We start from the raw sequence: 27,369 nt of genomic DNA, 5'->3' as shown, positions 1-27,369 counted from the left end.
TAGTTCTTTAGTACTACTCTTGATGAGATCATGATGGGAGAGGTGTTAAGTATGTGTTCAACATTCTGATCCATATATGGCACAAAACCCACACCTCACACTGTTGGTAGGGAGGTTAGGGTCACATTCAGTGTGAGAACAGAATTTGCAGAGACAGAGAATAAGTGTTCGGCAGTAATGAAGAACTACACCAGTGTTCAGTTGCAAGTCTAACGTAGCAGCAGAAAAAGGTGGATTTGAAGCCAACTTATTAGGGCATCCCATAACTATTTTGTAAGGGATTAGTTTAATCCTTTGAGGTGGAATGGTCCTTACTCACTACAAAGCCATGGCAAAGCCTCAGTCTATTTCATTTGGACAATGGAACAGATTTCTGCGATCTTTTTCTTATGTGGGCTACTTTTGTGCTCAACTTTCCCAGGTGACCAGGGCTGAGGGGTACAGTGGAAGTGTTGCTTGATTTGTAAAGCTTTGCAAATCTCCCAAAGTGCCAATTAAATGAAGTGTGTTTTTGAGTGACTCAAAAGGTGCTACGGTATACAGAATAGTGGCGTGTACTCTGAGTATCCACTTTGACATGGTTATGGTATCTGATCTTGCACATGGATATGCTTCTACCAATCCAGAGAACATACAACAATCCCCAGTACATGATTGGATGCACATTTTGGCACTTAGGGCCCTTAAAAGCTGGTTTGGGAGCAGGAGTGGTCTTGATCCTGAACAATGTAGTGAGGCTGGCAGATGACACAGAGGTGACAACACTTGTTGGTGATAGAAGGAAAGAAAGGTGCAATACCAGTGGGATACAGTAGCATGGATCACACACCCCTCTTCCAAAAGGGTCAGCTCCATGATACAACCGTGTGAAGTTGCGGAGCAGACACTTTGCTGCAATCACATGCCATGAGCTGCTTCTCTGCAATCCTTCCAAGGTCTCTCGTACAGTTCGATTTTGTCTAGTTATTGTTTTACAGCTTCTGAGTCTTGTTCCTCTAATAGAGACAGATCCTGTAACGAGGAAACTGGAAACAAGTTGGTCTACTCAACATGCATAGCAGATTCAGCGATAAAGTGGCTACCTTAGGAGTATAATCAACAAGGGTATTTTCCTGAGAACCAGTTTTGTACATAGAGGCCATTTACCTGTGAGACTGGTAGAAGTTAGAAAACCACTCTTCATCCATAGAAGCCTGTGTACTTTGAGTCTGTAAATACAGTTTGTCTGTCTCTCCGCGATGATGCAAGATCTGGTGAGGGTAATAAGCTAGCAACCTTGGAAGATCTCACATCGGCGAGGTGACTGCTCTCGTCAACCTGATATAGTGCATACAGTGTATCCATCCAGCTACATGTTTGCTTCATCATTTCTAAGACATGAATTATCCACAAAGAGATAAATTTTTAATGTGTTATAGGAGCATAAACAGTCCACAAACTAGCATCCTCTCTTATCACTTCCTGACTTTATGCTGGTCTTTGACCCTGAACAGCACTTCTCTGTCTTTTGGAAACACAAAATATATACAAACACACACACAAGAGCATATCTAAGATCAATGCACAGCTTTGTCATATGTAAGGTTACTACAAAACAATCATGAGTTTTTCCCTTTTTTATGGAGAGCTTTAGAGATGCAGAGTGTAGGAAGATGGAGTATTGTGTGATGATGCTGGTTTGGCTTCACTATGCAAAAACTATCACAAACCCCGAAGATGGTCCTTGGATTCACACCAATGCCTCCTTAGCTCAGTCCTGGTAGTGTGGCAAAGAGCAGTCAGGCTTTACTAGAGGAACATGTGTAAAGTGTTTCAGAGTACCAACATGGATGATAAGTAATTGACTCTATGTGAAAGAACTCCAACACCAATTTCTAAAAATAAAGCAGATTTTATATCAATTTAGACACCAAAATGAATGAGATCAGATATATATATAACCGGAGTCATGGCTGGAATGGCCATACCGGGCATTTCCCCCGGAGACTGGAAGGGTGAGCGACCAGATTTGTCACTGTGGGTCGTTTTTGGACCAGTGCAGCAGTTTTGAAAGCACCCACTGCAGAGCTCCTTGTATATCCAGTAGTTTTAAGGCAACAATAAAAGTGTCAAGATAACTTGGGCGATTAATCTACTCCTCGAGAGAGACCAGAGTTCTGTCTAGTGGCAGTCTTGACTCATCTAAGGTAGCTCAGAGTGTTAATATGCCTGCTGCAAAGGCCGTGTACCATGTAGAGCACAGAACAGTATTTTATGGGTCTAATTTAGTGGGTTAATGCTTTTTTCACAAATACCCTTTTGTTACTGTGCAGTTCTTAAACTACAATCATGAACCGGCACATATAACCAAGCCACACAGTCAGTTCAATTTTTTCCTGGCCCGTGGAGCCCGGGTGCAGAATTGTCCTGGCTGTCCCTGGCACTTAATGGGAGCAATGAGAGAGCTGCTTTTACCGCTCACACAGTGCTGCAGGAGAACAGGTGCAAAAGATCAACAACGGGGCTGCTGCTGATGTCGGAAGAGTGTTGGATGGAGTTGCTTCTCGATGCAGCGTCAAGTGTAGGGGGTCAGTCTCTAGACTAGCGACCAGACAGCCTTAGCAGCAGTAAGCACAGCAGATGGATACTTTGACATCCGGAGGTCAATGGGAACATTACTAGTCCCACTCCAGAGAGTGCAACAGTAGGGAAAGTGTTGGATAGCGTAAGGGTAAAAATTACTATTCCCACTCCAGAGAGTGCAACAGTAGGGAAAGTGTTGGATAGCGTAGAAGTTAAAAATAACATACTTATAAATAAAATAATTATTTAAAATAATTAGTGATTTAATTATTAAATAACTCAAAATTATTTACAAATAACAATAAATAATTATTACAAACATAACTACCAATGAATAATTAAGCAACAATAAATTAATAATAAATACCAATAAAAAATAATTAATAAATATTAATTACCAAATAATAAATAAACAATAAAATATTTTTCATAACCAAAACATATGAATTATTAAAAAGTAATTACCAATTAAAAAATATTGAACCATTAACACACATTATACCACAAAATAATACTGAAACATTAATTACCAATTAATAATTACTTATTAATATATTAATTAGAAATATCAATACATAATATTTAATCATATTTAATTCACAATTAATGATTGATCAACAACAAATTATTTTTCATAACCAAAATTTTATAATTTAAAATATTTACCAATTATTAATTAATGTCCAATTAATTAATTATCAACACCCAACAACAAATTTAATAGTTACTTGATAAGATTTCAATTACTTACAAGACTATTCCCCTATAAACGCACAACACACTCCAATAATAAAATAATACACTTAACATAATTATCAATCAATTAATATAAACTAATTACCAATTAATAAAAATTAATTACCAATTAATACTTAATTACCAATAATATATTTCTCAATACCAATAAATGAAAATAAATTATTACTTAATTACAATTAAATTACTTCCCACCCTATTCCCCTATAAACCCACAACCCGCTACAGAACTTAAACGCAAAAATTAATTAAAATTAATTTATAATTCCTAAAAATGTATAATTAATTTCATACAATTAAATTACTTCCCACCCTATTCCCCTATAAACCCACAACCCGCTACAGTACTAAAACACAAAATTGACTTAAAAAACCATTATTAACATATAAAAATTGTATACATATATTTTAAAACCAGTAAAACACTTAACAAAAAACATATAACACATGCATATTAAATACATAATAAAATACATAACAATAATATAAATATCGATATTAGTAACATCAATATTAGTAACATCGATATATTTGATATCGATATCACTAACTTCGATATTACTAACATCGATATAAAAATACTTACCTTAGGGTCGATATTCTGTCCATAGATATTATTGACATCAATATTCTGTCCCTTTGATATTTAAAACTCGATATTAGTGTAGGTCGATATTTTATTTTCGATATTTTGACTGCTTACCGGAGGTGCCAAACTCGAGTTTGCCGGGGTGTCAGTCCATGTTATCCTATGCACCATCAATAACTTACATTGTTCATTACAGGTAAAGGGCACTATAGGGACATACAAGCTTGAATTTACATGTCCACACCTTTAACATAATGCACCCTGCCTCCTGGGCTTAGAGGGCCTTCATTAGGGGTCACTGACATATATTGAAGATAGTGCTTTGACCTTGCAACACATTATGAGGGTAAAGTTGAGCTTGAGCAGGTTGCACTCATCTTGCAGTCTGCAATGTCAGGCCTGCTGTTAGTAGTTTACTTGGGTCACTCAGGATGACACAAACAGTGCTTCAGACCCTGGTGATATCTTTAAAAACCATACTCTGGGTACCACTGGCACCATATACTAGGGACTTTTAAAGGAGTTAAAGTCCTTTGCCAATTGTGGTTACCAATTCACGTGTCAGTTTTGTGGAAATAACACTGGCACTGGAGCCTGGTTAGCAGGCTGCAGTGCACTGTCAGAGTCGAAAAACCAACATTCAGTAGTCCAAACGGGGGCAAACAGTGTAGGGCACCTGCAAAAAGGCCTGTTTTCTAACACAGAGTTTAAAGTATGGCAGCAGATTAGTGTGATGTGGAAGCAGACAATAGCAGTATAACTTATCAGGATAATCTGGTAGTGGAAAAGAATCGAGTTAGGTGGTGAGGAGAAGAGCAACAACAACACAAGGAACACCCACAATCAAGCTAAACTCAATACAATATTTTCAGAGGCTTTAACATGGTAGACAGCAACAGCAACTGAGCAGAGATATGGAGGAAGCCCCGCTGATATAGAGTCTTGAACATGGTAATATTACACTCTGGTCGATTTCTGATCACTATGATCTTGCGCAAGTACTCCAAGGTCAAATCCATATTTTTGTGACTATGCAGAGTAAATGATTTTGCTTAGTAGAGGAACACCAAGGGAGGCTCTGAGGTGAAGGCTTGTTTTATTTGTACACATGCAGGTTCATCTTCTTTAGGACACTGCAAGGGTTGAAGGGTGCCCTTTTTAATACAATTGTACAGAGGTTTCACCATAGCAGCATACCTGAAAATCCACAGTCTACAGTACACAGCCATGCCCCAAAAAGTTCATAATTTGTAGTTTTTCCTTTAAAGCCTTGTGCCCGCCATTAGCCAATTTGGTAAGAAAAGTCACCTTTGCATTGGTGTAAAGTAAGAGGCAGGAAGATGATCATCAACATATTGGACCAAGGTGGAGTCCGGTTTCATTAAAGATTGGGAAATTGAAGTTGAAGGAGACTGATTATCCTTGAAAAAGCACAAGAAATTTACTTTCTTCGTGGATGGGCATAGAAAAGAAGGCAGGAGATAAATCAACCAAAGTGAACCATTGGGCATTAGTAGATTACAGAAGAGGATGGTAGCATGGATGGGGATGCCAGGAAACCTAAGATAACCACATTATTGATGGTCCTCAAATCTTGAACAAATCTCCATAAATTGGTCTTTCCCACCTTTTTTTATGGGAAGAATAGTAGTATTACATCTGCTAACAATTAGTACCAGAACACTTTACCTTGATAGGTCTGCAATGACCGGTCGGATTCCCACTTAGGCTTCAGGCTTTAGACGATATTTTGGAATACATTTTACATGGGATTCATTTTTATCTTTACCTGATCAATAGAAAGACTGCACCCCACACTCTTAACCACTGTGGGCCATAAGGTGGAGGGCACTAGTGCAAGAAATTCAGACAGATATTTAAACAGTTTAGAACTGTCAGCAGGGCTTTGGCATCCATTTTGCATAACAGGGCAAGGACTTTGTCTTCCTTCTGGGACGCACTGTGTTAGACTCTGGTGTACAGAACACAGTGCTGTTCAGTTTACACAAGATATCACAGCCCAGCATATTAGCAGGGGAGGTAGTGCTTAAAAGGAAAGCATGCTTGTCTGTGATGGGACCAAGAGTTAGAGACAGAATTAAAAATGTAGTGTGGAACACATTGATTTGAAATACTTATTGGATCTATGGACAAGCCTGGGAGAGACATAAAGGGAATTCTGAGATTTTTAGGGGATATTTCCCTGCCCCAGGATCTCTAAGGCAATTAGTGGATTTTTTGTTTCTTATGCAGTCAACATCTTTCTGATCTATGAGGATCAAAATATTCAGGGTGTAGTCAGCACCTCTTGGGATTTTCTAGTTTTCAGGGTATAGAGTTTGTGAGGCATGGTTTGATTCTATTTGGTGGGAATTAGGGCAATCCCTTTTGCAATGATTCAGCTGCTCACAGGCAAAACGTGAACCTCCTATTCTCTGAGCTTTTCTCCTGCTGCTCCCATTTCCCATTCAAGCTCACCCTTTTCCCTGTCCCTCTCCTTGTTCACTTTTTGCAGGAGCTCCTGTGTCCCTCTTGATGCAAGTTTTGTAATTTTAGAGACCATAACATAGAGTCTACAGATTCTACCTTGCATTTCAAAGACACAACACAATGATTTATTAGAGCTACTAGTTCAGCAAACTTTTTAGTTTGCCATCGAAAACATCGAAAATAGTCATCAATTGATTTTGCACATTCAGTGAAAATCCCTGAACCATCTTTTCTGGACAGGCAATGCTTGAGTACCTTTCCAACACATACTTACGGCTAAGTAATTTGCTAGTGGCTCTCATTTGTTCTGTTTACAATTTGAGATCTTAGTTTCATCAGTTTTCACTGGATACACTTCCACCACTGCAGTCAGCAAAGCTTCAGGTGTCCTCCTTTCTCAATCAATCAATCTAATAATTTCTTGGTGCAACCAAATGCAACAAGTTGTTCACATCAGTCCAGTTAGGTCTGTATTCTTCGAAGACACTTTGCAATTCCTCACAGAAGTGTGTAGGTTTTTCTCGAACATGAGGAAAGTGTTTCTTAATGCTCATCAAATACGAATGGGTCCAAGGAACATGACCGGTAACCCAAACCCTGGCACTTGGTGTAGGATCTAAGAGTAGGAGGTTGTTCAGGGCTTGCAAAGGGGCTCTGCCGTTAACAGTATCGCTAGGGTGGGGGGACTTTTCTATCTGTGTTAGAATTCTAATTCCAGCTATTCGCTCTTTGGTCCATCACAGACATTCTTGGCAATATAAAGACTGCACTCACATAAGGATCCCTACACCCAATAGGGACTGAATGAAATCTTAGCCTGGGCCTTTCAATATTTGTGAAGCCTTCATATTCACCTACATACTTCCAGCATCCTTCTGTTTGTTGTTTGCATTGCAGTGCTGGCTTGCATATTACCTCCTTGTGCTCCTTCTGGTGGCAGTCCCAGTGGCCCTGTCTCGTTTCTGGGTGCATTCATAGTCCCATCACATCGCCTTCACTCAGACATAGAATATAAGAAGATGTCTGACAGCCTGGAGCCTCATCTTAGTCTGTGGGGGTGGAAAGGAATCTAAAAGTAGCATAATAGAGGTCCAGTTAATTCTGTCTAACTGATCTTGTGGAGGGAGGGATGTAGGGAGAGACGGTATCATGCAATCACACTCAAAGATCTCCTTGCTTTCAGCCAATTTTCGGTTGCGTGCCAAGAGAGGATAGTGTAGGGGCTGCAGTGGCTGGATCAAAGAGCCTCACTCTCACATACATTCATTCTACCAGGGTCTGTGCTTCATGTCCTGCAGATCTGCTTATCTTCCACATCTCCAGACTGGTCCTCAGAGCCCTCTTGCGCTATACCAAGCATTATATACATGCTTTTTTTTCTATTTTACTCCTCCTATTATTACCTGCCCAACCATTCTATAATTCAATTGTCTCATATTCCAGCAACACGTTGTAATGTTATGTTAGGGAAACTTATAGAGCACACATACGTCTAAGGGTTTCTTTGCGCTGGAAGAACCAGGAAGGAGAGGAGATAGGGCCCAGGCTAATCAAAGCTTGCTTAAACAGCCAGGCTTTCAAAAGCTTCATAAACCACAGGAATTTAGGCCCCAGGGGGATTGAGGAATGAAGAGAGTTGCGTACGATGGATGCCAGGACAGAGAAGCTCCTGCTCCCGCATTGTTTTGTTTGAACCAAGGGATCGTCGACTGGTTGGCAAGAGAGGATCTGAGAGTTTGAGGAGGAACTTACCTCTTAATTCTGCTTGCTAGTACAAAGGCTGGAGCCTGGTCATAAATGATTTGGAAATAACACTAGCCATTTTAAAAAGAGCTTTCTATTCCGCGTGGAGCCAGAGAAGCTTCATTAAGGCAGTGGAGATGTGCGCATGTCTGTGTGGTTTACAGATTACCCTTGCTACTGTATTTTGAATGATTCATAACTAGTGTTAAGACTTTGCTTGGCGACCTAAATACAGGGAGTTTGCATAGTCCAAGTGGAACACAGTCTCCGCTGCAGTAGCCACTTTCAAAGCCTCGTGTGTTGGAAAAGGAGCAATCTTCCTAATGGTTTTTAGTAGGCCAAAGCACTTTGCCATCACTGCCTTGATCTGGGGATCACGGACAGTTGATAGTCTACTATGACACCCAGGCTCTTGGCAAAGGCCTCTGGTACAGGAAGGGCACCAAGCTCAGAGGGCCAGTAGGTGTTGGCCCAGAGATCTGTCCTGTGATTGAGAATAACCAGCTCAGTCGTATACTCGTTTAGCTTCAGACAGTTAGTGCCTATCAAGCTCCAAATGAACTGCAGGGTATATTGAAATTCCTGGTGGGATTGGGCAGTACCATTAAGCCAAAAGATGAGCTGCGTGTCATCAGCGTAGTTGTGGAATCAGCAACCACAACTAGCCAGGGATAAAGAATGAACAGCAAAGGAGATAATGATGAACACTTGTGTACCCCACAGACCTGGGTCTTAAAAAAAGAAAATGGGGCAAGCTGCACTTCCTGTCTGCGGCCGCCTAGAAAAGAGGATGTTCAACTTACAGCCTTAACTAACAGACTAGCCTCTTTTAGACGATGCAACACAATCGTGTGGTTGACAGTATCAAAGATGGATGGTAAATTTGGTACCCTGTTTGGTTTGATAACTTGTGTGCACCTTTCAAAACATCACATACAAAGAAGCATAGCAGCAAATAGCAAACCAGATTAGACTTTGGCTTACTTTAGTTTGGCCTTCTTACACGGTCTGGCCAGATTATCAGGTCCAGCACTAGGCCATGCTCCACCACAGATTGTGAGAATACCTTGGGACAGAGATTCAGGTGGATACAACAGGAACGGACTTCACAATTTTGCAGTGTGTAGTTTGTCTATACTACCTTTAAGATGAGGCCACACCTACTTCAGGTAGTCAAGCTGAAATGTGCAATGCACAACACTGCAGTACAAAATGGAGTACATTTAAAATACATGCCAATATGCAATAATGCAAAGGCTTTGGTAGTACTGCAGGTGTAAGAACGATTTCCCAGTGCCCTGCAATTCATGACAATATTTACATATGTCGGCTAACGATATTCCAATCAGGTGATGGAGTCCAATAGTCCAAACTATTAGTTTGAAACACATTTCTGGAGAGCATCTAAATGCAGAAAGCCGAAAATGGCGGCCACAGTCTTAAATGTACATGACCTGTCGTTAGGTAAGATTCCACAGTTATACCTGCTAATTTGCTTTCCATATTTTCCTTTCAAGACAGAATCTCCACATTTAGTAAGGGTTTCTTCTGTAATATTTTTATGTTTTCTAATATTGCAAATAGGTTTTCTGATTCTACTGTGCCTCTTGCACAGTATGCTGTGCTGCTTAGGTGCCATGACACTAAGCCTGCGACCCGTAGGCTTTTGACCTTGGAATTGGAGAGTTCACTGTTGTACTTTAAAACAACAGTACGTGTTATCCTCAGCCCGCCTTTGTATACTGTTAACAAAGAACACCATGATAAAAAACGACATAGCTCATCTGTTTATCACATCACAAAACGAATTTCTGTATAAGAACTTGTACCCCTTTCTAAAAAGCAAAACACTAAACACGGAGTATAACGTTATCTAACAAATTGTTTTATGTCCCAAAAAGAACAGATGCATAACATGCGGATAAATGGCTGGGGCGTATCTCTGGGCATGGACTAACCTGTCCTAGGTAAACACAGCGACACATGCTCTGTGCACCAAGGTGGTAAAACCGCGAGGGCATGCATAGCACCTGTGGACTGGTAAATAAGACAGCATATGAGTAAATATTGTGAGGTAAAGCCGTCGCTTTCTTCAACATGAAGGGCATACTCCTTGCTTCACAATTATTTCATCCGACAGCTGGGTGGCAGGGGATGTGGTCAATACATATGTTTATTTTTTTAGGTATACTTTAATGCCTGGTTCCTCTCAGAACATTAAACTTATGTAAACACAGCACCTCCCTATAATAACTGCCTAATGTTTGGGAAATCACTCTATTTAGCATGTAGGCTTCCCAGGGGAAGCAAATGCCTAACAAAAAAAATGAATGGGTGTCCTCATGTATCGTAACTGGTGCTATGTAAAACGCTCTGATACCTGATTGGATTCGGGTCAAGTTCGCGCCATATAAAACTGCAAAAAAAAAAAAGATATGAGGCTGGGTCTGGTGGCTCTGTGGACTACTGTATCCACGGCAGGGGCCTGTGTTCGACCTCATGGTTGTAGGTTCAGATCCCTGCCTGTCCACTCAGCCTTTCATCCATCTGAGGTCGATAAAATCAGTACCGTTGGGTAACCAAAAGAATCTGTTATTTAGCGCCAAGATGCCCCTTTGGGGGGGAATGGGCGCTTTACAAATACACACGTTATGAGCCCCCAAATTTCGTTTAAATACCATGCATTTCTTGGGCTCTATTTGCTCATTTTTAGGATCTGGCTTGTAGGCGGGTTTAGTTCTCTGCTGCAAGCGCGAATGTGATCCAAACAGGGCCGACATTTCGCAGACAGTTTCACTGCGCCATTGCCTTTACATTATGATTTTGGTGATGTGGTAAATTAGTTTCATGCTGCACACACACACAGCCAGACCAGATCTGCCAGCAGCAGGAGCAGCATCTCCAAGCCTGGCATGGGCTACACACCAGAGGCTTTCAACCCCCCTAGCTGCATTGCCCAGCCCCCCTCATGCTCTAGGTGGCTGTCTCAATGTAACCCACTGCTGGCCCCTTTATACAGGGCAAGCCAGACCCGTCAATGTTGCCAAGGTATATTTTTTGTGCAAGCTCTGGTTATAGTTATGAGAAGAACTATTGCAGTTTTCTATTTAGGACCAGGTTCCTAGCCCCAAAGCGAAGCATAGTGAAATGCCTCATCTTTCTACACAAGGGAAACTCTCTTACTGATAAATTATTGGGCCCGATTCACAGAACTAACTTAAGACAAAATCCTAAACTTACTACCATTTTGGTATCCACAGAAGGCACTTACTCATTTTGGAATTCACAGAAGGCACTTACTCATTTCGGTATTCACAGAAGTTAGGAGTCCTAACTTTACTACTCCTAAATTGAGAAAATCCTAACTTTAAGACTTTCGGTATTCACAGAAGGCATTTAGAAGTCCTAAAGTTAGAACTCCTAACTTCTGCAAATACCGAAACGAGTAAGTGCCTTCTGTGAATTTGTTGAAAACATTGACCATCTTTTATACGTCTGCCCTGCTTACCGTTTACCGAGAAGCGTGTGGCTTAAACCCCTATGTAGAAATTTGGGTACGAACTCTGCAATGGTTGCCAAAAGACTACTGAAAAGTGGTGGCTATAATAGGGGTCGCCAAGTTTCCGAGCTGGTCCTGGGCAATCCGCGAAAGAGATGGAGGGTGATGATTGCCAGTTAAGGACATTTTTAGCATGGTATGCATATATGTAAAGTATGCATGCTAAAATTGAGCCAAAATTGATGTATGCATATATGTAAAGTCCTTGCGATTGATATATTTAATACTGTTTTTAAAGGCTTTTTCAAATTTTTATTTTTTTCCTTTGGTTTTAAATTATGACAGCATTATAGGTGTATTCTTGGATGCGTTTTTTCTCCATTTTTTATTTGTACAAGTACCTGTCTTTTAAGATGAACAATCGCAATAAAGACTGTTTTGAATTGAATTGAATACCAAAATGACTAAGTGCCTTCTGTGAATACTAACATGATAGTAAGTTTAGGATTTTGTCTTAAGTTAGTTCTGTGAATCGGGCCCATTGTTTTGATTCCCATCTTAAATTTTGGTGCACCATGGAAAAAGCCTTCCTGCGGCTGAGATTTACTGTGAACCCCGAACTTTTTCTGAATTTGTTATTGTGTTTTTCTCCATTTTCCAGTATTTCTGTTTTATCTACATAATAAAAACTTATCAGAAAACACACTTTAGCTTCACATGACCTTTACGGTTGTGCACTTTTTACTGTAGAAAAAGTCTAGTCCAAAGAATTTTTACAGCAATTCGGTCTATTGCAGTTCATGTGCCTTGAAAATGAAACCCTGTGTAACGATGTGATCTCCGATCGTAGGATGCAGTGAGTACATGCAGAGCTGCAACATACAATGAAACCACATCTGTGCATGTAGATTAAGAGGACTGTGCCTAGTTTACATTTCAATACAAGGATGCAAGTAAAAGTTATCATCAAGTATTTTATATGATACAGCCTACATGAAAGGGTCACTGCCTCCTTTAGCTGTCTCGAGTGATTAATAATAGGATCAACAAGCGGGACAGGCTATGTTATGGATGCATCTACTGTGCCACTGACTTTGCATTTGGTGATGTGGAAAAATAGGCAGCAGCCACTGGCACAAATTAAGCACTGAGGGGCGTATGTACAAGTCCCTATCGCCACGGGAACGCCACTGTCAGTGACGTTCTGGTGGCGATAGGGGCCGTGCCTTATTTACAAGGCACATGCTATGCCTAGCGTGAAAGGGGTGGGCAGTGGGTGTTGCAGTGAGCGTTCCATCACGACACCCATTGTTTTTGACGCTGCCCCCTATTTACCAGGGCAGCGTAAATAGGAGGCAGCGCAAAAATTAAGACCAGGGAAAACCTGATCTTAAATAGGCAAAACGAGGAGAAATGCTTTTTTTCTACTTGTTTTTGCACAGCGCAGCACACATGGAAAAGCCTTGGATTGTTTATGTGCAGGAAGGTGTCCCTTCCTGCACATAGACAATCCTTAAAACATGAAATTTTGTAACTTCCATGTGCGCTGCATTAAGCAGGACACATAGAAGTGACAAAATGGCATTTCAAGATTGTTTATGTACAGGAAGGGGGACCTTCCTACACATAAACAATCCTTCCCTGCACGCGGACACCCTTGCACTATGGTGCAAGGGTGCCTGCATTGGTGCTACACTGCTAAATGTAGCGCCAGCACAGGGGGAAACACAAGTCTGCCCCATATCCTTGTAAATATGGTGCAGTCTTACGTTTCTGAATTGGCGGAGCGCAGTGTTAAGCCATGACGGCTAACGCCTCACTCCACCACTTCCTTGTACATGTGGCCCTGAGTCTTCATAGTCACATTTCATGAATCTGTGTATGGTTGTGCTCTTCAAATGCTTCCAAAATGGAAAGGGTAAAACGACTTGCTCGCCCATGTTACTGTCTCCATTTATTGAAGTGGCTCTTCAGGGAGTGACCATTAATGTGGATTTATAGCGCTCCACCAAGTTGAAAGTGCGACTCAAAGAATGCCCTAATCTTCTGAAGCACTATCAATCAATCTAGTTGTTGAGGGTTATCAAACGCTGCAGCAAGATCTCCCACCCCCTGAGAGTGCTCATCACGTGATATCTTTCACTGCCACCAGGAGCTGTCACTTTTACCTAAGAAAATATATTGCAAATTTCACAGTTAAGAAACTTACCATCCTGTAGAGGAATTTCAACATAGGTTCTTTTTAAGAGAGGGCATTTGTTGTGGGGCTTCGAGCAGAGTTTCTTACAAGGGGCATACATACACAAGTGGTATTAATAGTATTTTTCATTTCAAGACATATATTGTAGAGTTTTCAAGAGGGTGGATTTATTTATCAATTAACACTGCCAAAGAAGGGTTAGCTTAACTTTAGGAGACAACTGCAGGCATTCTCTATTTAGAGTCCAATTATGAGTGGGACCGAGCAGTATCCCCTGGTGGGTACCGCGCTGCTCAATTTGAAAAGGCCGGGTGTTTCCACACCTGAGCTTCGCAAGCACCGGATCACTAGGACCAGTTTTACCGGCTGCAGAATCTATTAAGTAGATCTAATTACTGCATGGTTTCCCCCAGTATTCCAGCCAATAATGAAGTTGAATGTTGAGGCGTTGACTTGCTAACAACAGATGAATTCTAATGAAGGTCGCTTATGGGCACTCTGACAACTCAGGTATTTTGTTCTGTGTTGAGGGCAACATCATCAAACATCTGTTAAAGTCTTATCAATTGAGTTACATTGGGATTTAAACATCCCAGTCTAATGAGATAAATAGGCATATTTCTATTGCTTAAAATGTGTCCTGTGCTGTTCAATCAGCACGAACGGCACCACGTGGCATGCCAGAGGGCACTGCTTCTTTCTGCCTCTTGAGTAGATTTTCTACTCAAGCTGCAGCTTTCTCAACGCAAGTTGCAGCTTTTGCAACACAGGCAGTAGTGACCTGTTGCGAACACCCGCATTGAGAAATCTCGCCGGGAGGCAGGCTAGCGCTTGACTTTCTTGCTTGCCAACTTAACATTGGCTATCCGCTTGCGAGAAAAAAACTCCACCATGCAGCAGTTGGTGGAGTTATTCCAGACCTCCGCTCTCCAAGCGGAGAGTGGAGTGGGCAAAACTCTGCGAACTCCACAGGAGGGGTGTCGTTTATCACGCACCCCTAAGTAGGACCTCAAGAACCAGCAAAGACATGTATCCACTTTCTGCTTCTGACAGTAGTGTATCTATTTAAACATTTGTATCCAAATCGTTTACCTGCTTTAAAGCCTTTGCTATTAGAGTTTACTAGGAAAAACTACTAGACGCTTTACACTGGACATCTTGCTGAATGAGCTTTACTCACAATCTGGTAAGTTCATAAACACAAGATCTGTCTGTGGAGCAATTACAAAACACTGAATAGCAAGAAAATGAAGAACAACTTACCTCTCGGGCACACATTGGAAGTGGAAGCATTCTTCTGGTCAACTGGATTGCTGACCAGGCAAATGTATTCAGAGTCCGATAAGTTTGCACTTAGTGACAACTGGAGCGTTTGTCCAGCAGAGATGTTCTGGTACTTTGTTGAATCTTTTGCATCTCTCTTTATCCAGTACAAATTTGAATCATTTCCAGTGGAGACCTGACAGACCAGAGTGACGTTGCATCCATCAGAGGTGGTAGTCAGCGATTCCTTTTCTATATGTGGGATGAGAACAGGATCTGTTGTAAAATAGATATATAGAGAATTAAGACTCTAGTAGTTTCATTTTTTTACAGTACTCTTCTTATACATAATCCACATACTTATCTGTCTATTTTCCATTGCTACAGATCGCTTTGGTAACATTTTTGTTTTAGTCCAAAATACACATTTGGGGATCTTGACAGTTTATTGTGCAAATGAAGAGGCATATCATCTAAAGGGTCCTCTTTATAGCTGGTACATTTACTCTTAATGTATCAGACGTCACATAGAGTCAGACTGGTAAACCTGTAGATTTTTTACGGTAATGTTAATATATTGTTGACCAACATATGTTTTCTGGTATCACAGAGATATTACCCAAGTACTATCTTTATGGGAGTGTTTGTTTATATTGTGATGAACTAGGCAGTAGTAATGTTAACACTGAATCAGGGGGGTCCCTTGGGTACCCCCATGGCCCCCTAACAGAGACCTCTTGATGAAGGGGGGGGCTGCTAGGGGCCCCCAAAGTCAGTTTCCAACAGCCTTTTTGTGTTGGGCAGACCAAGTCAGAAAGGCTGCTGGGATCCGACATCGTAATTGGTCGGTAGGAAACGCTGTCCATTGAGCTGTATGACTCGTCTCCGACTGACTCGGGGTTGTTGGACGTCGGTCTGAACTGAGTTGGAATGAAAGAATGGTTACCTTTCCATCATAATCCGTTGGTTGGAAATGTTTCTGAGTCGGTCGGAAGCATAGGTTCGGCCACGATTTAGGAAAATCCGAATGCCGTTCAGAGCTTTTCGACCGACATCGCAAATAGGCCCTTAGTGTATGCGTTTCTAGTGGGCTCCCAGCACGCTTGGAGACAAGCTTGATGTTCCTGCAGCTCAAACCTTTCTGCCTGGGAACTACCAGTGCCCAATTGATTATATGTTTATTCAGTAATGGTTTTTTGACCTCAGTGTAGAGTTCAAGGTGTTAGGAATAAGGGGTAGTGATCATTGGGCATTACAACTGGCCATAGAGGCAGAACCAATATCGAGGGAGCCGGTTAAGCCAATGGAAGTAGACTTTCCAAAATGCTTAACAACAAGGATAGATGAAGAATACATTGACCAATTCGTGCAGTATCAAATTCTCCATGAGATGGACCTTGATGGGCCTAAGGTCATTCAATCATGGAATGGTATACAAAAAGCTTTGCTGAGGTTGTAAATCGATTGAGGCCAGTAGTAAGCCTATGTAATAAGAAAGTAAAAAAGGATCTATCTTGCCATCCTCCTAAGCAGCAGTGATTCGATATAGAGTGTGTATTTGCTGGGAAGGTTAAGGAAAGCAGGAGGAGTGGCCCATCCGCTACAGAAATGCAAATGAGGTCTATAATTGTAAGAAAAGTGAGTAGGAGGCCCTGGTTAGGAGAAAGAAGCATACCTTCTTCCAGTAGAATTGGGACCGTATGATCAATACATTACAGGTAAAAGATATGAGGAAGTTTTGGAAGTTGGTCCAGAGGGGACGTAGTATAGCACCCCCGCAAGATGTATGGTGCCAGAAACTGACTGGGTAGCCTTTTTTGTAATATTCATAAGACCAGGGAAATAACTGCGAGGGAGTGCTGGAAAATCTGGGGGAGGAAGCCTTGAAGTCTTATTCCATTCAATCCATTGCCAAGTTGATAACCTCCCTAAAATTCTGTAAAGCAGCAGGACTGGATAATCTGTCAGCAATTGCGATTAAGCCTAACCCAATGTGGTGGGCAGGGTTTTCCTCAAAACTTTTTATAGCGATTACCAAGGCTAGTATATTACTGCCCAGCTGGAAGGGCTCAATAATTACACCCATACATACAAAAAGTGCAATGAATGTACCAGGCAATTATCATTTGATAAAACTGCTGGATGTAGGCGTAAAATTGTATTCTAATGTTGTTCTCATGTCTTTAGGGAATTGGATTGAGGGTAACGGAATTGTCTCTATGAGGCAGGGGGGCTTTAAGTCCGGGCATTCAATAACAGATCATTGCTTCCACTTGTGGGACTAGGGGCAGAAGACGAAGGAAACAACTGGGAGTTTATTCTGCTGTTTTGTTGATTTTAGCTCAGTTTTTAATTTGGTAGATAGTATTATACTCAGGGCTAAATTAAAACAACAGGGTATCCCCCAATGCTAATTACCAATCCTGAGAATTGGGCCCAGGTGGAGCTTGATTTGGATGAGGCCCTTTCAGGGAGAATTCCTCTAGGAAGTGGGTTAAGGCAGGGCTGCGTCCTGGCCCCCATGCTGTTCTCCTTGTTCCTCACTGTCCTTTTCACCAAAAATAGGGGGTGGACATGTGCCGTGTCTAATCTGTGCAGACAGTTTGGCAATTTTGGACTTGACCCAAGTAGGCCTGCAGAGGAAGGTGACCAGATTTGATAATTATTGTGAGGGTAATAAACAAAAGGTGAATCTGGAAAAATCAATAATAATTCCTTTTGGAAAAAAAATCAAGCAATATAAGTGGCTGTTAGATAATAGCAGGGTTGAGGTTGTATCGTCCTGCAAGTACCTTGGTTTGACGTTTACAAGACAGTTGAGCTGGGTCCTTCATAAAATCAATTGGTGGAGATGAAGGCAGCAGCAACAATAGGGGACCTTGTCCATTTTAAGAATACCTTCAATGGCCCTTCTTGGTCTCCCTTTTTGACAGCCTATAATGCCATGGTCCCTACTCAATGTCTCTACAGGGCCTAGGTATTATCCCTTAGTATGGAGGGAAGTTGGGAGAGATCTGAGAGCAAGTGTTTGAATTTTTTTTAGCTTTCCTAAAAACTGTGATGAGCTAGGCAATAAGGCTAGAAGGGAACTTGCAGGCTTGGAATTTTTTAGCCTATAAAGCAACCCTGCAATTTTGGGATAACCTTTGAGTCTTGGAGGTACAGAAGGTATCAGCCTTACGTGCTGCTAAAATAGGAAACAGTGAATTGAGGTGGGCGGCGAAGGTCAGGAAAAGGGTAGTAGCCATGTCGGGTGCCTTAAAAATGGAATTAAAGATAACGGAGGCCTCCCATCTTTCTAAACTAGAATTAAAAACGGCCTGTAGAAGAGAGTCGAGATTGGCTGAAATGGAGTATGTAGGGAATAAACCCTCTGCAAAGTATATGGTAGTATCTTGGGAAAATAGGAGGGCATTCCCATACTTATTAGCACTTCCTGATGCCCCGTAATGCTTAGATCTATCAAAATGTCAGGTAGCCTTAAAGGTTTGATATATAAGACTGAAAAATGTGATTTTTTTTTAAGATGCAGAGATTAATTGCACATGTGAATTGCGCTTTCAATTTGTTTTTGTTCAGCAGTTAATTGATTGTCGTCATTTTAATAGGTTTCACTGTCTGATTTTAAAACCGCTTTTTATAAGATATGCTATAAATCAGCATAAAGTTGCACTTTTGTTGAATATAGAATTTTTAGATGTTGCATGCGCCCTGGCAACATTAAAAAAATATGCTTGGATTAGTGAAACAAGAGGTTCAGTTACTTATCTGAGTGCTGGGGTGTGAGGGTAGTGGAGATTTTATGTATTACATGGTGGTGTACTTGGGTACTAACCGGGTTTACAAGCTGTGAGGGAGAGAGGCAGGGTAATTTCAATTACAATTTTATTCTGTTTTAAAATGTATGTTTTAAAGACAGACAAGTGTCTAAACATTAATAAAGTTGAACTTGAACTAGAAAAAAACCAAAATAAATTAACACTTGTGATGTTTTGCTGCCTCCAGAACTGCAGCAACTGATTGATTGCTCTCCCACAGTGAGGACTTCTTTGCAGTCCAAACAAAGTGTCACGATCCTTAGCAACTCCAGGGACTTCTTTGGAAGACATTGCTGAGCCTTGCTAGGTATCGTGTCCCCTGGTGCACTGGGTGTTGCACCTGACGTTGATGCATCTGCTGCACTGCACTCCCTCTGGCAAAGTGGTTGCAATATTACGTCTTCAGGTGGGTCAAATTACTTGTTGTTCCACATGAATATTTTTTTAATGTACCCCTAGAGAGGGTCTTCTCACACAAAGAGCATTTCACATGCTTTGTCACCGTTTCAGTTCCCCAGAGGGGATGGTGAAAAATTCCCATGCAATAGATTGCTGGTTTGCTGGGGTGTGGCTGCTGATCTTCTGTGCCACCAGATGCCACTTTAATTTGGAAAAGTTTCCAAACAAACTCCAAAATGAATTATGAAGGAGAAAAGAGGAGGTGCTGAAATAAAAACCTCCACTCTCAGCACTGGAACTGAAAAGAAAAGAAAACTAGGTGGGGAATGCCTTTCTAGAATAATCCAAAGTATCTTGTCCAATGAAATCGCTTTCTCCTGTAGTCTTGTGATATTCACGAACACCGACGTCGCCTCGAATGCCGTTGTAGTAGCAAAAATGGGAAATAGAATAAAATAGTGCTGTACTATAAAATTACTTAATAAAATCTCACTTTACATGTTATGTTAGTGAACTACTCACATCCAACATTAATAATAATATCTGTATATATGTTTTATACACTTTTTAAAAATCACACCATTTTCACGAATAACTGCGATACCGTAATACACGTATCACAACCTTTAGTGACACATTTGTGTCAGTCAGAAATAACTTTATTTCGCCAACACAATATCAGCATAAAAAGTATTCTACAAACACATGTGTGCATAGTAAAAAAAAAAGAGAAAAAGAACAGGTTGCCAATCTCTAAATAGACGCAGATGTATTCTTCATGACTGTCATTGGAAGGGACATTCCAGCTAAGCAATAAAGTGTCTGCTTTTGAAGGACTGTTATAAAAAAAAATTGCACTATGTACACTCTGGTTGTTACCAAAATATATACTTTTCAAGAACTTTTTTGTATTTAAACCAGTTTGCGCATTTTCTAGCACCCCTTGTCATGAGAGGTGTAATATGTGAGGTCATAAGTAGTGCATTGTGGGGGCGCGAGTTATAGTTAGCTCAGCTGAATATAACTACTGAATTTCTCTGGTTTGCATGAGTGAAATGTCAGCCTAACTATGACGTCTCTGTAACCTTTGGTTTTTTCATTTAATTTCTAAGGTTTTTTAAATGCTAATTCTTCACTATGATTTACCTGTAACCTTTGTTTTTTTCAGTTCATTTTAATGTTTTTTTAAGTAACAATGGTCGTTGCAGAATGCTGTGGAACGGGAGCAGGGCTTCTGACCAACTCGCAGAAATCCAGCTGAGTAGGTCTTATAGAAAGTACCAGGAGTGCATCCTGGTCCCCAAAGTCCTTCGGCATCCAAGACAAGTTTATTCCCAACCAGTAGTGTACCAGGAGAAGTGTTTGCAGAGCAGTTCAGAAAGAGGGGGGGGGGAGTGGCGGCCTCAGAACACCTCTTAGGAAACAGACTGTGTACAACTTGCTGGAGATAACAAGAGGGATACTTACTTGGCCCCCAAATACCTTCAATAGCCTGGGGACTTTATCCCCCAGCTAGTACTATACCAGGAGGCATGTTTACAGAGCGATGCCAAAAAAGGACGTCTTTGATGACCGCACAGGTAGTTCCTGTATGATTCTATGAGTTATTACCAAGGACAGACTGCAAATACAGGGTGTTTTTGACAAAGTGTAAAACACATATATAGACATATTTGACATAAAGTTTTAGTGTAGCTATTCAGTAAGATACTAATATAACTTTTCCCTTTGTATTCATTTGTTCAAATAAAGACATCGAAAATGCATTTTCTTTTTTCACAGCAACACCGGAGGTCGCAATGCAATTAGTAGTCACGAATACAAATGAAAAAGTGCAAAACAGATATATAGACATATGTAACACAAAGTTTGAGTCTGGCTGTTTAGTGACATATTAGATTGACTTTATTTTAACAAAATATGTGTAAAAAACAACAACCTCAAAAAATAACTTTCAACATACATCTAAACACACGAAAAAAAAATAACTTCCAAACAAACATCAAACTATCCATTGTTTCCCAAACTTATGGGGAATCAAGACCTGCTGCAAAACTAGTGCACTGCACAATGTCTGACAAGACCATCTAGAGGGACGAACAAAAAATATTTATGCGGGACAACGTCCATGTTATACCATCTAAAGCAGAGTGAAGCTGGAGGATCACCTATTTCAGTGGAAGTAGCAACATTCTTGGTCAGAAACTCCCTTCTGAGGTGAAAATTACTGCAACAAATATGGCTCCAGAGTTGTCAAGAATGGACATGTACTGCATGGACTGTAGTGCTGTTATAAGTGGTGGTGAGCAGTGTGTTACAGGTATTCACAATGCTGCTAAAAATCATACATGGTATTTTTTTTCTCCCTTTTAACTTTTTTGCACATTTCATAAGCGGAGTTCAAGTGAGCAGCAAGAAGCCAATGCAAAGCTGAAGGTCCCTCAACTTCAATAGCAGCACAACAACACCGAAGCAGAGAGTACAATCAAAAGTCCAATCTCAACTTCAAGATTTGGCTCCACAGTTTTCCCTGATGGCACCATACTGCATGGATTGTGGAATTGTATTTAGTGCTGGAGAGCAGTCCATATGGCCCTTCGCAATGCTGGAAAGAATAATAAATGTTGGTGTTTTTTTTATTTTTGACATTCATAGTTTTTCTACATTAGCAGGCATTTTATTATCTTACAAAATGGGCATCTAATGTCTATCTGTTGTTCATTTTATTATCTTCCAATTTATTGTAACACTAGTTACGTATAACTATCGTATAACTGCGTATCCACAAGTCAAGCCATCCCTCTAGAAATACATACACAGCTAACTTTTGCCAGTCATCATAATTTAGTTTTTCACTTTTAAATATGTCAACAGTCTGTGTTTAAATCTTTTAGTAAGTGCAGCAACAACACCAGGTCGGGTCGGTGTACAGTCTGCTTTACCTACGAGAAACTGTCTTGATGGAGCCACAGCCGATTCTCATGGGGACCCACAGCCGATTCTCATGGGGAGTACTTCCCACTTGATTTGGAATACTACTTTCTTATTCTTCTAGGTGGCACTATATTAATTACGATAGGCCACATATCTGATCTATCTATCACTACATGCCTTTATGGTCCTGAAGAAGCGCATCGGATCTCCTCCAGAGACCGTTAAATTGTGCGAAACATGTCGACCTAAGAAACATACCCACTAGGGGTGTGTCACAAACCTAGCTACAGAGGGCCATTACATCCTTCACAGCAGCACCACCTTCGTGGTTTTTACTAATGACACAGGGCCTTTCTTCATAATTAAAATTCTCTAAACATCCCTCCAGTCATTTTTTAACTTCACATTAGGACACCACTGCCACTCACCCCCACGCACCCTAAAGGCTTTATCTAAAAGATCTCTGAAAAAGTTACCCTTCGGGGGTCCCGTAGGGCATTGCAGGACCGGCCCGACGAGGAACAGTAGCCCAATGATGGATCATGACATCCTTTGGGGTGTGTGTGGGCATCAAGAAACATGATACACTGTCCCCAACAAACACAGTTGTAGAACGACAACAGCTTTCTGTCTTTACTTCTCTCTACCAAGGAACTACATCAGTGGTTCCATATCTTCATAGTTAGTGCCTGTGTATTCCCATAACTATACTGCTACTATCTGGGTGATTCGATGAAAGCATGGATGTTGCCTGCGCAGTTCAATGAGTACATAATTAGTGCCTGTGTGATTGGAAGGGTGCATGTGTAGTACCTGGGTGAATGAATAAGTCTATAGATCACACTTGATATATAATTGCATATATAGCTCTGTTGTATTCCGCTTTAGTTGTCCGTATATAGGTTTTCGTGAAACATGTCCTTATATAGGCACAATTCGCATTGCCCTTACATAGGCATAAGAACCCAGTCCTTATTTAGGCATTAGTCATGCTATCCAAATACAGGCATGGCCTCCTACATTTGTCCACCCCAACGTCACAACGAGTTCTTAGAAACCAGACCCTTAAGCTCTTGGGAGTTTCCCCTAGCACAGGATTATTGATTTCTCCAAGAACTAATTTATTACGCATGAACCGCTATTCCTTAAGGGCTCATTCCTGACGTCTTCCTCTGCCCGACTTTACGTCAATGCTAACATTCCATGGCACCTACCAGGTATAAATATACCTTCCCTTGCCCAAGCAAGTAGGAGGAGACCTCCACTTTAGAGGAGCCCGTGTCCCGGCCTGACGCACAGACAAGAGACGCTGTCATCCCTGCTTGCAGAGATTCCAGCTTCCAGTGATCTGACTCCCTTTGCGGGGTGTTAGGAGATGGCCTCACTGAACCTAACACTCCAATCCACTCTCCCTACCCATCAGTTGGGACACATGCTTGACTCCATATTTGCCAACTGGGACAGCATTCGGGTTGATGCCCCGATTCCAGTCCTGTGGTCTGACCACTATCTGGTTTCTTTTAGTTTTATGATCTCTAAACCCCAGACGGTGATCTTACCTAACAAACCCCAAAGGAAATGGGCCAATTTCTCGGCCTCCAGGTTTAACCAGGCCCTACTGTCGGGAGGGCCCCCAGGAGGGTGGGATGTAGAAACGGCCTGCAGTACCCTGACTCACCGCATCAATGAGGCGCTTGATAGGGTAGCCCCTTTGGCCTCTTGTGCCCCTAGGAGACAGAGTAAAACTGCCCCTTGATTCAGCGAAGAACTGAAAGTCGCCAGATCTGCATGTAAACGCTTAGAACGTAGTTGGAGATTGGACTTTTCTATGGATAGGAAGCTGTCCTATAAATCCGGTCTCAAGAAATACCACTCCCTTATAAAAAAGACACGAGCTGCCTACTACAACACCAAGATTGAGTCAGCTGAGAACTCCTCCAGGGAACTGTTCCGGATTTTTAAAGAATTGTCTACGCTGGACAGAACGCCACCTTCCAACAGGGACTCAGCTGAGGCCTGCGGCAGGATTGCTGATTTTTTCTCCGAGAAGGTGGAGAAAATTTATTCTACCTTTCCGGAGGCAGCTCGCAATGGGGAATTTCATTCTACAACTGATGAAAGCTCGACTGTGGTCTCCTGTCTTCCAAATTTTAGTCTCCCTTCCATAACGAACTTTCATGCTCTGGCTCTAAGCATTAAGTCAGGTTCTCCTAAAGATCCTATGAAACCTAAGAACATGAAGGACCTCATGGTCACGCTAGCACCTTATTTTAGACACCTTATCCAACTCTCGTTTGACACTGGAGTTCTTCCACGGGAATGGAAACAGGCTGTGGTTGTGCCGATCAAAAAGAAACCCGGAATGAAGTCCAGTTTGCTGGAAAATTTGCGGCCAATCTCGCTATTACCATTTATTGCTAAACTGGCAGAAAAAGTGGTTAATGAGCAACTGATGAGTCATATTAATCGCAATGATCTGCTGCACCCAACGCAGTCAGGTTTCCGAGCTACCTATTCCACTGAGTCGGCACTGCTCTTCTCCACGGAAACCATCCGCAGTCTGGTCGACACGGGTCAGTCGGTTGCCCTGATCCTACTAGACCTCAGTGCGGCTTTCGACACTGTAGCCCATACCATCTTGCTGCAACGTCTTATGGAAGGCGGAGTGACTAACCTGGCGCTGGACTGGCTTAGATCCTTCCTTCGTGATAGGAGTTTCCAAGTAGCCCAAGGACCGTTCTTTTCTAAGAGTGTTAGGCTAGAACAGGGGGTCCCTCAGGGAGTATTAAAAAGTTTGGTGTTAATATCGTGTCTTATGCAGATGACACACAGCTTGTTGTATCTCTGTCCCAATCCCGTGATGAGGACGCCTCCAATTTCTCACTGTGCCTTCAAGAACTGGCCAGCTGGATGGCTAACAACTGTCTCAAATTGAACGGTGATAAAACCGAGTTAATGATTGTAGGTAAAAACACCAACTTCTGGTCTTCCAAGTGGTGGCCCCAGACCATTGGCCCTACACCTACCCCGAGGGAGCAAGTGAAGAATCTGGGTATCTGGCTAGACCCTAAACTGTCATTTGACCATCAATCCAGGACAGTGGCTGGTAGGTGCTTCGGTATTATGAAGAGCCTCCGGAAAGTCCTGGATGTGCTCCCTGTAGCGGCCAGGAAAACCTTAGTCCACGCACTTGTCACCTCACGCCTGGACTATGGGAATGTCCTCTACTTGGGCGCCAACAAAAAGAGCACGCAAAGGCTGCAATATATCCAGAACGCTGCGGCTCGATTGGTCTTAATGCTGCCTAGGAGGACTTCAACAAAATATGCCCTGTCCACTTTACACTGGTTGCCAATAAAGGAACGAGTTTCCTTTAAGGCATTGTGCATATGCCACCGAATTCTCCATGGTAGAGCTTCGTCCTATCTCAAGGATTTGCTGTCTCCCTACTCTCCCCCCAGGACCCTGCGGTCCTCGGGTACAGGCCGCGTTTTCATTCCTGTCATAAAAAAAGCAAGAATGGGGGGTCGCTCCTTCCGTTACCTTGCCGCCAAAACAGTGGAACGAACTCCCTGTATATTTCGGAAGAACTTGAAGACCTGGCTGTTCAGGATAGAATAGAGGGTTTCTCTCTCCCGGGTTTCTAGAATGCCAAAATGCCCTATATGAGCTGTCCATTGGTACCGCAGCGCGTGGACATACTAGATAGTATAACCAAGCGCTATATAAACTTCTTTATTATTATTATTATTATTATTAGAATTCGAGACCTCGAAAGCGATTCCCACCTCTCTCATTCTCAAGGTATGGAGCTGACTAGAACCTAGAGGGACTCTTGGCATACTATACTGAACTATAGAATAACATCCTATAGAATACAGCACCTACGTCTTACATAGTACTACACTTAGGTTTGGTACACTGGGGTTGAACTAGTTAGAGAAGCATCTTATGAGTACTCGCATTTTAGCCTATGTCATTTATGTAAATTTTCAACAGCTTCGAAGAACATATATCACCATGTGAACATATATGTGATGTCATAAAAGATATACACCTTCAAGCCATCTTTTCCAAAAATATATAGTTCTCCGCATCTTTAAGTAAGCTCAACAGTCTCTTAGTACACATAACTATCTGCAACCAGAAAAACCATATCTCACCATCTAAACATATGCAAACCAGTCATATAAGTTAAAAACCCCATTGACAATCACTTCTGAATACATACCTAACAATTATTGCTACTTTATAAATTATATACAGGCACAGCACATTTTCTCATGTTTTATTCATGACTACAGTACTCCTGTTGAATGTGACTAAAACTACCACAACTCCTAGAATGCAGATAATATAGATGCTGCACACAATGCTTAGACATTTAAAACATTGTCATTGTTAAAGGCATTGCTCATGGCAATTTCAACAGTAATAATATCTTAAACACATACTCTGCCAAATACAGTTCATCTGATATATATTTATTTGCATCACAGTGATACTCATTTAATCAATCTCCTCCCTTATAAATCTTTCATTTCAAATATAATTTTTCTAAATAATTGAAAAGATATATGCATACCAGTGAATTGATTTTGTTGATTCTACTGTTATTTTAGCTATTTCTCATAGAAAGCAACTATAAAATGGCAACCTCTTCACTTTCCTCTCTATGATCATGAGAAAGGCAGAACATGAAATAATTTCTTTAATTTTAGACTCTAGCTCCACTTGTGAATGGTTAGCATCTGTTAACCCTTTCCCTCTCTTTCAAAACGAGGTTCCTGTCGGTGCGTTTTTGTGATGTTTTCGGGATGATCGCAGAGTAATCATAAAAAAAAAACAGGAGTCCAAACCAATACTTAGCTTCAGTTTTTTTAAATTGAAATACCAAACAACAGTTTATTACATAGTCCTGAGTTGTAAATTAAAGTTTGCCAATACTTAAATTGTGTCATAACTCCTCAACTTAAAAAAAAAAAATTCTGTCTCATTAACACCCTTCCCCAATACACTCCTAGCTCAATGTTCCTAGCAACCCAGTAGAACCAGTAGGTCACAAGTTCACAGCACCCTCAAGAAGGAACATGCTACCTCCAAATGAGATACAGCA

The 27,369-nt window shown here is 41.3% G+C and overlaps 1 protein-coding gene across 7 annotated transcripts in view; it reads right to left on the bottom strand.

Annotated features, from left to right (window-relative positions):
• Nucleotides 1-27,369, bottom strand: part of LOC146772931 (SLAM family member 9-like) — a 369,703-nt gene that overhangs the window by 210,637 nt on the left and 131,697 nt on the right. For 5 of the 7 annotated variants that reach the window (XM_085638234.1, XM_085638231.1, XM_085638228.1 and 2 more), the window contains one exon: nucleotides 15,103-15,378. In XM_085638234.1, the coding sequence (XP_085494360.1) occupies nucleotides 15,103-15,378 (276 nt within the window). The remainder of the gene's footprint in view (nucleotides 1-15,102; nucleotides 15,379-27,369) is intronic. The other 2 variants (XM_085638229.1, XM_085638233.1) reach the window with 1 other exon arrangement.

This window comes from Triturus cristatus, chromosome 12 (genome assembly GCF_964204655.1).
Source record: "Triturus cristatus chromosome 12, aTriCri1.1, whole genome shotgun sequence".
In the NCBI taxonomy this organism is placed as follows: Eukaryota; Metazoa; Chordata; class Amphibia; order Caudata; family Salamandridae; genus Triturus; species Triturus cristatus.
Note: the sequence above shows the minus strand (reverse complement) of the source record. Positions and strands in the feature narration are given on the sequence as shown.